Source organism: Dreissena polymorpha, chromosome 1 (genome assembly GCF_020536995.1).
Source record: "Dreissena polymorpha isolate Duluth1 chromosome 1, UMN_Dpol_1.0, whole genome shotgun sequence".
Taxonomy (NCBI): Eukaryota; Metazoa; Mollusca; class Bivalvia; order Myida; family Dreissenidae; genus Dreissena; species Dreissena polymorpha.
Genome location: NC_068355.1, coordinates 57,900,749 through 57,918,485, shown reverse-complemented (window position 1 = coordinate 57,918,485; position 17,737 = coordinate 57,900,749). Strand labels below are relative to the sequence as shown.

The window sequence follows — 17,737 nt, the reverse complement described above, 5'->3', positions numbered from 1 at the left end:
TGACCTTCAAATGAATGACATTGAAATGAGCAGTGGTGATCTTCTAGTACTGGCCAACCTTTATGTCAAGTTTGAAGACTCTAGGTACAAGCATACCAAAGTAATAACATGGAATAAGAACTTTAACATTTTTACCTACCAAAGTTATAAGAACTTTAACATTTTTACATTCAAGGTCACAGTGACCTTGACCTTAGAATGAATGACCTTGAAATGACCAGTGGTCATCTAAGTGTGCTTGCAAACCTTCATGTCAAGTTTGAAGACTCTATGTCCAAGCATACCAAAGTTATAACAATTTTAACATTTTAACATTTAAGGTCACAGTGACCTTGACCTTCAAATGAATGACATTGTAATGACCAGTGGTCATCTTCTAGTACTGGCCAATCTTTATTTCAAGTTTGAAGACTCTAGGTACAAGCATACCAAAGTTATAACATGAAATAAGAACTTTAACATTTTTACATTCAAGGTCACAGTGACCTTGACCTTCAAATGAATGACCTTGAAATGTCCAGTGGTTACTTACTAGTTCTGGCCAACCTTCATGTCAAGTTTCAAGACTCTAGGTCCAAGCATACCAAAGTTATAACAACTTTAACATTTTTATATTGAAGGTCACAGTGACCTTGACCTTCAAATGAATGACCTTGAAATGACCAGTGGTCATCTGTTAATCCTGGCCAACCTTCATGTCAAGTTTGAAGACTCTAGGTCCAAGCATACCAAAGTTATACCATGAAATAAGAACTTTAACATTTTTACATTCAAGGTCACAGTGACCTTGACCTTCAAATGAATGACCTTGAAATGACCAGTGGTTACTAACTAGTTATGGCCAACCTTCATGTCAAGTTTCAAGACTCTAGGTCCAAGCATACCAAAGTTATAACAACTTTAACATTTTTTATATTGAAGGTCACAGTGACCTTGACCTTCAAATGAATGACCTTGAAATGACCAGTGGTCATCTGTTAATCCTGGCCAACCTTCATGTCAAGTTTGAAGACTCTAGGTCCAAGCATACCAAAGTTATACCATGAAATAAGAACTTTAACATTTTTGAGCACGCCGCCACCCCCACCCGCCCGCCCGCCCCCCCGCCCGCCCGACAACATCAATCTATAAGCCGAGATTTTTTCGAAAAAAATCCGGCTAAAAACATAAATTGCTCAATACAGGCGAAAACCAATAACTAAACCTCGCCGGGACCGACGACAAAAGTTCGACCCATCTGGAATTTGATTGAACTGATTTTAAATAGATGTATGTTTACTAACATAACTTTGCAATAATTTGTTGAATTAGTAAGAACAGAAAATATATACGTCATATTTTTAAGTCATCAATATTTTAAAATAGTTATATATACAATCAAAAAGTATCATATGTAAGGAATAACGCTAGGAATCAAAGCAATCATAAGCATTTTATACACATCACCAAAAAATTAAACAGCACATTATGTATTAATTCATTTTTTTTTTAAGAATGACATGATGTACAGATACAAAATAATTTATTCCTTCAAGATGACATAGAACATGTTGTGATGCAGCCGTTCCAGCCATTATATTACAGCATCAAAGAAAAACGCCAGATTTAATACAAAATGTCATATTTTACTCGAATCAATTAAACATTAATTGGATGACATGTTTGTTTGAAATTATAACATGCTTATAATCAAGTAACAGCTTTGTGCGACCCTTGCCGCTTTAAAGCAAAACGAACAAATGAATGTGTGAAAATTGAAATGTTCATGAATATATAGCAATACAAACGTGCTTTGATGCAAGGCGACTTTGAGCCATCGGGTTTCGATTGTATATTACAATTTAAAAAAATTTGCCATTCTGCTAATCTGTGAACAAGTCCAAATTCACCAATAGGTACTATCAATACATTTGTTAATTGTATTTTTGATTTGTTTTCATTCTTTCTTTATTTATATGAATTAAGCTTCCATAATTTAATAAGAATAAGTGTTTTACTATCGCTTAACAATTATTGTGAATTTTAATGTATATGTACGTCATTCTCTCATTAACCAAATTTTAATCATATTGTTTGTATACCATATTTCTTCTCATCCAAATGTAAAAATACCACCCTTAAAAAGACTGAAAACCTGGGCTTAATAAATGTGTATAGTGGTGCCCCACAGTAACCTAGCTGTGCAGTCCTAACAGGCTAACATGAGATGACACTTTCCACCAATACTTGATTTTTGTTTTGAAGAAAGTCCCTTTAAAAAAAAAATCATCACAATAAGAAAGTATCCTCTATGATTAGTCTGTGTGTGCAATACACAGGCTAATGTGTGGATGACACTTTGAATGCGTTAAGCACTCCTTTCCCAGAACGAGGCTCATCTTGTTAAACTCTGTGACAGACTGTAGGTGGAATTGCTTTGAGCCTCCTTTTGAGAAAACAGTAATTTATTATTAATATTGCGTAAAGTGTCTTCCCAGATGAGCCCATACAGCCACACAGGCTACTCCGCTAGACGGAATTACGTTTAGAAGAGACTTCCTATATTCGAAAAATTTAATAAATGCATGGATGACATTAATGAAACTACATACTGTTCTTTTCCACCTCATCTTTTTTTTGCATTCTAAATAAAAAGGAAATACACATGCATACATTTTCCTTGCCAAGTTATGGGTCTGTTCAACGGACCCACACCCAAAGCGTTTATTAAAAAAAAATAATATCCTCAGGATAATTATATCTCAATCATATTTCGATAAGATCTAAACAAGAGATGTGTTTGTCAGAAACAGAATGCCCCCTATTGCGCCGCTTTAAAATTAAAATGCTAAAATGCAATCCCCAGCCATGGAATGCCGTGTCCCCCGACATCACTGGACTGTAATATGGCCAGCCTTTCACCAGACAGTTGTCTTCTTTGCTGTGCAGTAGCTGTAACGTTGAGCGAACCAATATGGAATATGCAAACTGCACAGGCTAATCTGGGACAACACTTTACACACATGCATTAAGTCTTGTTTTCCCATGCAACCTTACATTGTTGCCATTGCATGCATGAAAACTAACTCTAAAGCCTTATTACACTGTTCTGGGAATAAGGCCAGGGTCCTTCTTATTGAGAACAAATACATTCCATGGAATCATATTTATAAGCTTTATTAAATATCTCACAACTTTATAAAACCTCAAGGCCTTATGAGGATGACAGAAATTCTCCGGGTGTTGTGTAACTGAGGTTCCTGTTTGATAAGTTGGAAAGCATCGAGCTGAAGAAGGGTTTGAGTTATTGATCCTCAAGTAAAACAAGTCCTGCTGTAAACATGATATACACAATAAAAGACGCCATTTTATGTTTTGTTAAATCATATCATTCTTGTCAATTTCATCTTTAACATTCTTAATACACAGGTTACACTGTAAACCATTATTATTTGAGGGACATTATTTTGGTTGATTTTAAGGGTTCACTGATCCACAAGTTTATCACACACAGAAAAGTAACTGACACAAATTCATCATTTATTTTTCTGAACTGAGAAATCCACAAAATAAACTAATGTGTCCGTAAAAGTCATTTTTGACCACGAAATTTCGGATGAATATATATATGAGTTTACACTTTACAAACAAGTAAAGAGGATATTCTATCTTAAGTAAATTCATACTTTTCTTTTCCACCTCATCTTTTTTGCATTCTTAATACATAGGGAATACATAAGCAGGTCTTTTCCTGGCGTATTTATGGGTATGTGAAACGGACCCATACGCAAAGCGTTTTTCTTTCCTTAACAAGGGCTGTTTGTAAAACATGCATGCCCCAAATATGGGCTGTCAGTTGTAGTGGCAGCCATGGTGTTAATACGTTTTTTGTCACTGTGACCTTGACCTTTGACCTAGTGACCTGAAAATCAATAGGGATCATTTGCCAGTCATGATCAATGTACCTATGAAGTTTCATGATCCTAGGAGTAAGCAGTCTTGAGTTATCATCCGGAAACCATTTTACTGTGTCCAAGTCACCATGACCTTGACCTTTAACCTAGTGAGCTGAAAGTCAATGTACCTATGAAGTTTCATGATCCTAGGCATAAGTGTTCTAGAGTTATCATCCAAAAACCATTTTACTATTTCGAGTCACTTTGACCTTGACCTTTGACCTAGTGACCTGAAAATCATTAGGGGTCATCTGCCAGTCATGATCAATATACCTATGAAGTTTCAAGATCCTAGGCCAAATTATTCTTGAGTTAACATCAGGAAACCATTTTACTGTTTCAAGTCACTGAGACCTTGACCTTTCACCTAGTGACCTGAAAATTTAAAGGAGTCATCTGCCAGTCATAATCAATGTACCTATGAAGTTTCATAATCTTAGGTGTAAGCATGCTTGAGTGAACATCCGGAAACCATTTTACTATTTCGAGTCACTGTGACCTTGACCTTTGACCTAGTGACCTGAAAATCAATAGGGGTCATTTGCCAGTCGTGATCAATGTACCTATGAAGTTTCATGATCCTAGGCCTTAGCGTTCTTTAGTTATCATCAGGACACTATCTGGTTGACGGACAGAAGGACCGACAGACTGACAGGCCGACATGTGCAAAACAATATACCCCCTCTTCTTCAAAAGGGGGGCATAATAAGTGCCTTATGATTAATATGTCTCAATTATATTTCAATAAGATCTAAAAAAAAAGTATATTACTAGCATAATATGATTTTATTCTTTTAATTTTAAGTATTAGAAATAGTTATATTAAATTTGTTTTTCTGAAATCAATGGACTTTTCGCACGAAAAAATAAAAATCCCAAAATTGCATTTTTTCCCAAATTGGCCATGAAAAGGCCTGATAATTAAAACGTCTTTGTTACCTTCTGTGTATTCAGGTCATCCTTGTCCACCACATCCTCAGCATCCTTGTCCTGACTCAGCAGCGACTGTAGCAGCAAAATAGCTTGATGTTTTTCTTGTATGTATATTTAGGACTCACACAAATTTATATAAATGTAATGAAAATCAATAACAAATGTTCAACAGCATAAAATATGGCAAATTAATAAATCTTACATCAAGTGTTACCTTTCTGTAAACATTGCGTAAAATATCAATATATACTCCTCCAAAGATTACTTAAACAATTTCATATTTTATTTAAAAAATATTCATCCATATACATTTCTTACATGGCATGGTGTTTATAGAAATGAAAGTCTAAAAATAGCCTCAGTTGCTATGTACAAGTGCATCTATGTACAAATATGAAATTTTCAGTTGAAATGCTTTGTTTTTTCATGCGCAGTTTACAAGAACTAAATGTTAGGACCATAATGACACAAATGATATGACAACATAACATAATATGCATTACATCTTATGTTCCAACAAAACCCCTCACATTGTATAATCAGATTACAATATGTGTACATGTACATAAATTATTTGTATCTTCAACTACACACTTTACGTTGTATTGTAACATCACACACTACCATGTTCGTATGCTAAATAACACATTGTAATTAAAATACTAATCACTAATTACAACAACTAATACATACATGTACACACTATTCCACTCTGAACACCAGGATGTTGTCCCCCCACAGTCCCACAATGATAGATGATGTTGTGCTGCTGTAGCAGACTGACCATGGGTTCCTCAGTCCATCCTCCTCAGTAGCCAGCATAGCCAGCTTACTCTCTCCCTCCCAGCCCACCTGTAGTACAGTGTCAGACAGCCATCCACAGACCAGCACCTGGCCTGCAGGGGTCACATGTAGACCAGATGGGTTACGTAGTGCTGGGTCTGTGTATGTAGCCAGGAGTGTGCCATCCCTGGCCAGGGTGAGAAGCTTGTCATGGACCCAGTTAGTGATGTACAGCCTGTCTCCTGTGGGACTCACAGCACACTTGTCTAGTACTACTGCAAAACAGAGTAACATCAAGATATTGAAATACTGTCAATGTTAAATAATCTTATTAAACATACTGCAGTGATATTGTATTACGCATATGTTGCTATAAAGAGGCCTTTACACATCTAAAATATATGCATACATTTCAATAATTTAATAGTTAAGCGTAACAATAAACTTCAGTAGCAGAGCTATTTAGTTAACGTTTGACATGTTGAAATGCGACTGTTGAGTAAGATATGAATTGAAGCAAAACAATTACACAGATGGAAACAATTACACATACTGAAACAATTGAACAGTTCTATCAACAGGTAAACATATTGTACATGTACAATCATTTAACAACCACAAAATTAAGACAGGGTCAGAAAGTGTCTCTTTCCCAGGAACACAGTTTCTATTTATAGACATGTCATGTAGTGACAGTCAAAGTACTTCATTACTCATGTTTATAAATCAATATTAATTTCTGAATCTAATTGTTTTGGCTATAATGCACTGTAGCATTCAAAGGGCACATAATGAATTATAGAACAAATATTTTATAATACATCAGCGGGTTTTCTGCTATTACATCTGAATTTTATTTTATTTTCATCTCACAAAGTATATAAATGTAATTTATATGATTTAAAAAAAACACAAGATAAAGGCCTAATGGGTCAATATTTGTTGATTAAAAAAATAAATCCCAATTCGGTTCATTGAGTCGATAAAAATTTCCAAATTTTGTCATTGTAGGGATTTAAAATAACACAATTTGACTAGACGCCTTTTCCCACAATGGTTAGACAAATCCCTGTACATAATATAAATATTATCAGGATGGATTCACCATGATTCTTACCTGCATAAGGAAAATCTTCATAGAGTCTGCAGATCAGTTTGCCATTCAGTGTGTATTTGTACAGTTCTCGAACAGATGTGACAAAAAGGTCTCCTTGGTGATGTGCAATAAATCTACATTCATGTTGTAACTGAAACTTCCTGCCAGGAACAAGCTTTCCCTGGTTGACAGTGATAAACTGGACCCCATGTATGTTGCTAATATTCACAGCCAGTACTGCAACCTCACTGGGTGTGATCTGACATATATCCTGTGGCTCAGCATTCACATCCCAATGACTCACCACCTTGTACTGCTGGCTCAGAAGCTTGACTCTCTTATTATCCCTGTCTGCAACCAGGACCTGTCCATCTGGGAGAGCACACATGCCTGTGATATGACATGAATTTGAATCACTTGGTATTCTCACATTGTGCACAGACTTCCGCTGGACCTTAAACACCTTGCCTGACTTTCCTAGCAGAGTCAGTGCCTGCTGTATTATATGCTTACATTTTATGCTGGCTATAAGGCAGAGCTGCTTATGATCTCCAATTTTCTGAACAATTTCATGGAAATGTGACAAGTCATTGTGAAGACTGGTGCATTTATGAATAGAACTTGTAACTGACCCTTTTATGCTTATAACTTCATCTTTCATCTCGTTAAGTTCCTTCGCAGTAATATTATCGAATTCATTCAAGATAGAAACAACATTCCTACACATCTCTTCTTTTAAATATTGCTCATTTCCGCCTGATGTTCCCACAGAATTATTATCACATTCATCTATATAAGTATTTAAATTGCCACGCATTTGCTCTATCATAACTTCCCTATGTTCATTGTATGTTCTCTGCAATGACTGAATGCTGGCCTCCTGACTGATCTGCAGGGTTTTAATTTCCCCCAGGACAGTTTCCAGCTCCACTGACAGCCCCTCTAGGCCTGAGGGCTGCGAGTTGGTCAGCTCCGAAATCTGGGTCACTTCTCTGCACTGGCTGAAATCAACAATTAATACATGTACATACCAAGAAATAGTCAGTGATATTATGTAATGCTTCAAACAAGTATAAAGTGTCAAATAAAAACATAATGGACAATAAATTAACGCTTCTTGGGCTTAATATGGGGGTATATAGATTTGCACTTTTCCATCCATCTGTGTGACTTTTCTGTCATATATAATTCAACATGTATCCCTGCAACTTTACAAGAACAGTAACCAGGCATGTGAGCTAATGCGCACCTCTATATGTTGTTTCTGTTGTTTTCATCATAATTGTATTAATGTCTCATATTTATACATAAATGACATTTTAAAATATGTGTAGAGTGTAAAATAAACAGTATTGCTAGAAGAGGACTAACACTTTACATAAATATTTATCATTGTGTAATTTTACCCACATGCATAGTTTGATATGTCTTTTTTCAACATACCCAGAGTTAAGGTCCCTGTTTAGCAAAGAAATCACATTTAAAATTGTGTTGTGAGTAACTCAAAGAGTACAGCTGATAGAAGGATGAACTAATCTTAAAGCATTACCCACCGTGTGAAATTATGCACCTTGATATTTTTTTTTATTTTTTATTTTACATAAGAAGAGTTATGTGACAATCTCTTTAACCAAACGATATTTGTTCAATTGTGAGAAGCGTTACTCAAATAGAGGGATACTTCTACAGTAACATAATTGTCAGGTTAATGTGTGCAACTCCATATATTTGTTCATAATTGTTTGACATTAGTGCAGTTGTGGGACAAATTGGATTGTAGATGTATCCATGTACTTAGAATACATTTCTAGTAGTTTATATTGTTCTCAGTTACACCTTGACCACACTATCCATAATAACACATGCAAATAAAAAAGATCATTAATGCTCTTCCATCCCACAAAAACAACAAGCATGACATATATTTAATGTCTATTCCCAAACTCAGTATGTACAATCTAGCCTGTGATGAAGACGCAATTGTTATATGTTTGAATGGTCAGGTAAGCGTATGCAACTCCATATGTTTGTTAAAAATGTTCTTTATTATTCTAAAATTATCATCCAGAAACCATTTTACTATTTTAAGTCACTGTGACCTTGGCCTTTGACCTAGTGACCTGAAAATCAATAGGGGTCATCTGCCAGTCATGATCGATATACCTATGAAGTTTTATGATCCTAGGCGTAAACTTTCTTGAGTTATCATCCGGAAACCATTTTACTATTTCAAGTCACTGTGATCTTGACCTTTGACCTTGTGACCTGAAAATCAAAAGGGGTCATCTTCTAGTCATGATCAATGTACCTATGAAGTTAAATGATCCTAGGCCTAAGCGTTCTTGAGTTATCATTCGGAAACCATCTGGTGGACGGACGGACGGACCGACCTACCGAAATGTGCAATGTGGGGGGGGGGGAGGGGGGGGGGATAAAAATGTGCATGGCTGTAGGTCAAAGCATGCTCTAAGTATCATTTGGAAATGATTGGTCTACAAACCAATCAACAAACAGACCAAAGAAAAAATGCAAATTAAAATAACCCCAAATCTTAGAGGAGGTCCTCTATTTCTAAATAAAGTGTCAGTATTAACAATTTAGCCTGCGTTGAGCAGCTTTTGACATGCAACCTGGTCTACTATCTCCTAATAAGTTTATTTGTAATTTAACCAATTGTGATTATTTTGCTTTCGTTGCTGTCACTTGATCTATTCGTGGATAAGAAAAGACGCCATTATAAAAATGTGTTAAAGGAGGATCCAAGAGATTGGCCTACTGTATATTGATTTGTGATATTGACATTTCTTACAGTAGCAAGACTAATGATTTTTTTTTAATTGGGTAATACACATGTATGAATAATATTTTGCAATTAACTTTATACTACACACAATAAAAACAAGTGTTCTGCGGTCGGAGACATATGCCCACTTATTGTGACAGTGACCTTAACCTTTGACCTAGTGACCCTAATTTTGATAGGGGTCATCTACTGTCCAAGGCAAATGCACATGGTCGATTTGTTGAAGAATTACTGATCAGAAATGCTTTTCCTACTTATTGTGCCAGTGACCATGTCCTTTTACCTGGTGACCCAATTTTGAGAGGGGTCATCTACTGTCCAAGGCCAATGCACATGACAAGTATCAAGCCAATTGGTGAATCAGTTTACCAGTTTTGAATTCCAAACTATTTCACATTTAGTGCGTAACTAATTTCAATAGGGCTCATGTACTGTCCAAGGTCAATGTACATGAAAAGTATCAAGTAGGCTAGTGACCTTGACCATTGACCTAGTTACCTCAATTTTGATCAGGGTCATCTACTGTCCAAGGCAGATGCACATGTGAAGTATCATGTTAATCAGTCAATTCGTTGATGAGATATTGATCATAAACCACTTAATGTGATAGTGACCTTGACCTTTGAACCAGTGACCTCAATTTCTATAGGGGTCATTTTCTGTTCAAGGTCAATGCAAATGTGAAGAATCAAGCCAATTGGTCGATTTGTTGAAGAGTTATTGACCGGAAACGTTTTTCACACTAAGTGTTATAGTAATCTAGACCTTTGACCTAGTGATCCCAATTTCAAAAGGGGTCATGTACTGTCCAAGGCCAATGCAGAAGCGAAGTATCAAGCCAACTGATTAATTTGTTGATGAGTTATTGATTGGTAACCATTTTCACACTAAGTGTAATAGTCACCTTGACCTTTAACCTAGTGACCCCAATAGGGCTAATGTACTTTCCAAGGCCAATGCTTATGTGAAGTATCAAGCTAATCAGTCAAACAAGAGACACATGAGGGCCTGAATTGATCTACTGCTATAAACACTGTGCAAGTTTGGAAAGAATACAATGGAAACTGTGTACTAAATCGCGCAAACAATGCTAATTTTCTCAAATTCAAGGGGAGATTAATGTGTACTTATTTCTCCAATACTGCTCATATTCAATATGGTTCAAGTCCTCATTGATATAAAGAAACTGTGCAAATTAGGAACTAATTGGATGAAAACTTTGGAATTATTGGGTAAACAAGAGTGATTTCAAAATTTTCTCATATTCAAGGGGAAGTCATTCTGGACTTATTGCTTCGATATTGCTTTAAAAAAAAAAAGAGTTTGAGTCCTCATTGATACAAAGACACTGTGCAAGTTTGCTAAGAATTGGATGAAACTTATGGACTCATCACATAAAACAAGAGGCCCATGAGGGCCTGAATCGCTCTACGGCTATAAACACTGTGCAAGTATGGAAAGAATAGGATGGAAACTGTGTACTTAATCCCGCAAACATGGAGAATTTTCTCAAAATCAAGGGGAGGTTATTATGTACTTATTTATGCGATACTGCTAATATTCAATACGGTTCAAGTCCTCATTGATATAAAGAAACTGTGCAAAATTAGGAAATAATTGGATGACAACTGTGGAATTAATTGCTTAAACAAGCGAATTTCAAAATTTTCACATATTAAAGGGGAAGTCATTCTGGACTTATTGCTTGGATATTGCTCTTTTTACAAAAGTGTTTGAGTCCTCATTGATACAAAGACACTGTGCAAGTTTGTTAAGAATTGGATGAAAATTATGGACTTTATCATATAACAAGAGGGCCATGATGGCCCTGTATCGCTCCACTGTTTTTTTGTGCGAAAAAAGCGTGCAATGCGCATGGGTTGAAATGTACCCAAGCAAGTGACTTTCTCTTTTCATCCCTTGTCCCACTGGGCGCTTAAAGTTGGAAGGGCGAGCATTTTTATATATGGAAAACGTTACTACAGTGTTAACTAAACAGACTAAAAAGCCCGGGATTTGTTTCACAGGTCATAAGAAATATATTCTTTATTTTATATGTTATAATAAATAGTCCTATAAATTAATAGAATGTGTTTGTTTTTATTTTTCAGTTAATAAAAATGTTTATTATATTCGAAGATGTTGTTGTTGATGTTGTATTAACGTAAACAAAAGACACGTAACCCAATGATCATGAAGCGGGAAATTGGAAAATTGGGAAATTTCCTAGATAGTGGTATTTTATCATGGCCAGTCATCTAAGCATAGCCATATGGTATGTTTTCTATGTGCGCTCCAAGGTATATGAATAGCTTCCTTTTTAGACAAGAGACATTTTCTTATACGGGTGCCTGATTTTCACATTTGGCATACAATATGAATAGCCCAACTTTCGGACTCGGACTGGCTGCGACGTTGGTAGTCTACTAGAACAACCGACCTTCCGCTGCTAGTCACATGGATGTCTTCATAGACCACTCCAGCTTGGCACATATAACTTGACTGTATTAACTGACCTTATGATATGTCACGAATGTTATGATTAGTGACTGGGAAATGATATAGTTATTTTTAAGTAAATAATAACGAACACCCTTAGTAAATATCACTACAGCTTTAATGATTACTAAACACGCAAATACTTTGCGAACATACTAGTACTCGTATTCGTGTACATAATGCATCATCAACATATAGAGTATATCCTGTCTAACAAAGCGTTTATAGCCACTAAACAGTACATGTATATTGATGCAGGAGTTTGAAATTCTATTCATAAAGTTAATGTAATGGCTAAATAATAAAAATAGACCCCTCCTTTCCTATATAGTCTCTATAGACTATATAGGCTAACTCCTGTGATATTATTATTGTCATATATTGTCTCTTTCAGAGGATATAATTCCAAGCACGATCGGACATTTCCCTAAAACCGCTGATCGTTCAGCTTGGTTACACCAGCACTTAGGCCAGATAGACACAATCGTAAGGTCTACATCATCGGACATTGTACTAATTAATTAAGCAACATGTATGTTTAAATGCATAAAGTAACGACACAATCGTAAGGTCTACATCATCGGACATTGTACTAATTAATTAAGCAACATGTTTGTTTAAATGCATAAAGTAACGACACAATCGTAAGGTCTACATCATCGGACATTGTACTAATTGATTAAGCAACATGTATGTTTAAATGCATAAAATAACGACACATCTAAACTGCCGTAGACAAACTGATAACTAACTGCTGAGGTCAATCATTATAGCCTTTACTGGGATCTGGTCAGGTTCCAAGCAGTTTGAAGATTTAACAATAATTCTTCTGAATTTAGATAACTTGGAAAAAAACTTAAAACATAAATCTTAAGACATTTTAGCAGACAACATGGAGTTGATTAACACATGTATGACGACACACTGTGATATATGTATAAATATTAGGATGGGAATAAAAAATGGGAAGATTGCACGTTACCGGTATGTAAAAAAGAATGGAAAAGCGTATAATTGTATCGTTGCTAAGCGCCCAATACCTTACACCTTACGCAACACCTAAATATCCTTTTTTATCCTATATATTTCCTTAGTATCGGGAGCTACCGCCCCCAAACCACCGCTTTGTCGATAGTGGTAAACAACTGCGTACCAATAGAGTGCAATCTAGCCTAAAAAACAACAACAACACGCAATGGATCCGACGATGAGCGGAAAGTGTTGAATAATTGTGAATTAAGAGGAAGGTAGTTCACGGTAAGCAGTGTTCGTAGTTTCTTTCACCTGCCTTTTGATTATTATACCATGGGTCGTTGTAGGGTACCCTGTTTTTCCAGTAATTTTACTTGTTTACTGGAAAATGGGCGGGTCCGGCGTCTGCTGCGTTTCATTCCTGTAGTCTTTATACTATATAGGGGTATTTTTTTATTTAGCCATTAGATTAGCTTTATGGATAGAATTTCAAACTCCTGTGGATTGTCATATATTGAAATAAGGTATCTGATCTATTCTCTGATAGGATGCTAGTAATATTTTTTACTTTTTTGCTACTGAATATTAAAATCACTTATTTCAATGTTGTTAAGTTTATCTTGAACAAATATTGTTTGCAATCTGTTTATAAATCATAAAATAATGACACTCAAAAAAAACAAAAACATATTGTTTGAATTTTCAACCATTTTATCTTTTCAAATTTAATTACCCCCGTTGAGATATATAGTGGGTGTGGGGTGGGGACACATGGCACACAAAGTCCATTGATGAATTTAATCCATTTATTCACGACGTAGACCAATATAGTCTAATGATTTCTTTGCCATAAACGAGTCCTGGGACTGAATCACTGGTAAATGTACGAGTCCAAAAATTGAAAGAACAAGTCCAAACAGTTTAAAAAAAACAACATTAAAGTAACCTGTTACAGAAATGTGTAAAACTGGCCTCTTTACACTTAACGCTGTTGAAAACCCACATACTGATTATTATTACTAATATTGAGATATTCTGCAATCTTCAAAATTAAATTTTGTTAGAAATGTCCATGCATCATTGGGACTCGCATAATTTGAAACTTTGCATCCTCCCTGATTTGTGTGAGTCCAGGACTCGGGCCTCGCATGTAAAAAAATCACTGGTTACCTTGGAACTAATTATGTAAACAACGTCTTTAGACTGGTTTGCCCATATGCAGGAATCTTTTCGATCGTGCTTTTGAACTGATGGTTATCATATTAACGGAAAAAAGCATATAAATTTAATTCCTTTATGGGATGATTAAGTACCAAAAGTCATGCTCTAACTTCCAATAGACCATAATTCGTTATGAGGAGTTTGTTTTCGTTTTGAAAACAGGACTACCGGTTTCAAAGGGACAAGTAGCTTATGACTTAACTCTCTGGTATTTGCAGACACATTTATGCATCTTTGTATAATTGAAAACAATACTCGAAAACCTCATGCTGTGTAATTTTTCCAATTGTCACAAGTTTTTTTGGGGTATAATGATTTACAAAACAACATATACAACATGTTTAATGCACTTACATGCTTTGACTGAAGTAATTGAACAGACATTAATTATAGCATTAACTACTTTGACCTGACTGACCAAATTCAGCAGGTAGGGACCTTTTTCTTTGTACCATCTATCTAGACACAATTTTGGTGTCCATACATGCAAGGGTACTTTAGTTATTGAGTGGTCAACAGCTGAACGCCCTCCCGCCACGAGTGATCACATATTCAACTCGACTTGCCAAAGATGACAAATGTATACAAAGGGGAAGAAAAGTCACACAAAATCTGGGTTATCAGTTTAAAATGGTTTATTTTTAAAAAAGTAATAAGTCAACAGGTTGGAACAATACTTTGGAAAGTTCTCTAAACAATTGCAAAACATTTAGTACAGTTTTGCAGCAAGTTGACAATAAGTGTAAATTAAAGAAACCTACAATCCAAAGGTTAGAATTAAAGTCAACAAGGGCTGTTTGTAAAACATGATTCCCCCTTCCCATATGGGCTGTCAGTGGTAGTGGCAGCCACTGTGTAAATACGTTTTTGTCACTGTGACCTTGACTGTGTACCTATGAAGCTTCATGATCCTAGGCCTAATTATACTTGAGTTATCATCAGGAAACCATTTAACTGTTTTAAGTCACTGTGTCCTTGACCTTTGACCAAGTGACCTAAAAATTAATAGTGGCCATCTGCCAGTCATGATCAACGTACCTATTTAGTTGCATGATCATAGGCGTAAGCATTCTCAAGTGATCATCTGGAAACCTATTACCTTTTTCGAATCATTGCAACCTTGACCTTTGACCAAATGACCTGAAAATTAAAGGGGTCATCTGCCAGACATGATCAATGTACCTATGAAGTTTCATGATCCTAGGCCTAAGCATTCTTCAGTTATCATCTGGAACCATTGCACTATTTCGAGACACTGTGACCTTGACCTTTGACCTAGTGACAGTCATTGAAATTCAAATTTAAATCTACAAGCAAGTCGGGCTTGTACTATGGGAATTTGAACAAGCCCGAGTCAGATTTTACTAGCCCAAACATTTTTGTTAAAAATGCAGATAAACATAACATAAAACATCCAAAGAAGCATTCATTTATTCAATCTTTAGAATACAATACAAATCTCTTATTAATTTCATCCTCATCCAAGTTAGCTTCCTAATCATCTAAGCCAGCCTCTTTCCGATTCTGAAATAAGAAGAAATTAATTTCACACGCAGATTTCAATCAAATCACAATTGACCAGTCGCCAACTCCGCCCACATTTTGTCGATCAGCCAATCAGATTGCGAGTTTTCGCACACCCCTCAGCAACGCTTATCTGGCCGCCATTTTGTCCGACAAACAAAGCGTATCGTACATATGGAATGGACGTAATTTTTAAGGGTTTACACAGATTTTATATCAAATGCATGATCATTATTGTTCGATCATTATTCAAAATTGTAGGTGCTATACATACTTTATAAAAGGTTATTATTTTATCTTTATTTCTTGCACATATGAACGAGTAATGAGAAAACAAACACAATAAATAGTGTAACCACACCAGTTGTGTGTTCTATAAAACGTGTTATACCGTTTGATGCACAATATTATTAAGCAATTTGGGCAACATAATAATTGCCACACGTGCTTATTAATCTCAGCGTAATTGTCGATGATTAATAAATGACAGTATGTTGCGTGGATCTCAGAATGAATGAACATTAAGGCATTGTTAGGTACTGTACACAAGAAAAGAAATATTTAATTACTTAAATGATTTCCAATTATATATTTATTTTCTATGGATCATAAACAATGGAAATCATTATAAATTGTTAACTTAAATATTGTTTAAACTTAAGTTAAAACAACAAAAAGGTGAATTCAACGAGGCTTAGCTAGCTTAAAGCGACTTCAAGTGTAAAATGTAAGGCTTATAATACAACAACAACAACAACATTTTTAATACAACATATATTGATACGGGGAGAAATGTGAAAATTGCAATTAACATATAAGGGCCATCTTGCTATAAATAAACAAATGCATAATATGCTAAATGTATTCAATTCGAATGTTCGTGAACAGCACCGTTATACCAAAATTTCATTTTTTCGATAGTGAAATGTAGCAGGTTCCCATTAAACATAAATGAAATAAAATGCACATTAGATCTGTTAATGAAACCACGAAATTAGGCCTGTATTATATTATGGTTACAATCAAAATTTCATTTATATCTAAATTTAAAAAAATTGGTGTCTTTTTAAAAATAACACAATAAACAAAGATCTAAACATTTTTAATAAACAAAAAACCCATCATGATATGGACGTGTCATTTGCATTTAATAAAAATATTTTCAAAATTATATATTAATAGCAACCGGATTCACTGCCAGACGGTTTTAATACAAGTTCAAAATCAATATGTAATATTTTTACCACTGATTTTTCATCAACTTCCTGTAATATGTATAAGAAACGTTTCTGATAGTTAACTCATTCATTTTGATTACGCCATTTCTCTCTAAAGCATTTATGATTGTATGAAAGTAGTACAAAGCAGTTTAGTTTAGTGCTCTTTAAAAAGAGCATGATACATTGTTAAAAGTATAGTATTTCACTCACGTAATGCGCTATAATTGCGATCTGCTTGTCGGAGTTTTCTAATCACTAGACCACGTGACTATGTGGGCGGAGCGATCGATAATTTGGCGACTGGTCAATTATAAATATTTACATAAAGTTTAGGTAAAAAATTAGCAGAAATGTATCCCATATATCCATGTGAAAGAGAGAGCAAACCTGAACCACCAGAAAATATATAAGCAATTAAGTGCCAGGTTATTCTACAAAAAGCCAGTTGACAAATGCGTCAATCACAGTTACCTCAGATTCGCATTCCTAAACAACGTACTTGAATGACAACTGTTCGGCCATTACTCTCTGTGTCCCAAACGCATTGCAAAACATTTATTTTACATAATAGTAATCCGGGAACCACAAAACCATGCGCTTTATGCGCAGTAATCCAATTATCGGCTGATTGCCCAGCACGTGTGCGCAATGTGTTAAAACATAAGCGGCTGTTGATTTAAGCGGCTCAAAACATTGTTTACAAATATTGAAAATGAAAGTGGAACTCGTTTTCTGTTTAATGAATTGTACA

The 17,737-nt window shown here is 35.3% G+C and overlaps 1 protein-coding gene across 17 annotated transcripts in view; it reads right to left on the bottom strand.

The window, feature by feature from the left end:
• LOC127881995 (uncharacterized) overlaps positions 1–17,737 on the bottom strand; it is a 318,763-nt gene that overhangs the window by 279,234 nt on the left and 21,792 nt on the right. For 15 of the 17 annotated variants that reach the window (XM_052430449.1, XM_052430343.1, XM_052430352.1 and 12 more), the window contains exons 2-4: positions 6,769–7,748; positions 5,562–5,926; positions 4,875–4,940 (exon numbers count right to left, since the gene is read on the bottom strand). In XM_052430449.1, the coding sequence (XP_052286409.1) occupies positions 5,571–5,926; positions 6,769–7,748 (1,336 nt within the window). In that variant the 3' untranslated portion in view covers positions 4,875–4,940; positions 5,562–5,570. The remainder of the gene's footprint in view (positions 1–4,874; positions 4,941–5,561; positions 5,927–6,768; positions 7,749–17,737) is intronic. The other 2 variants (XM_052430466.1, XM_052430457.1) reach the window with 2 other exon arrangements.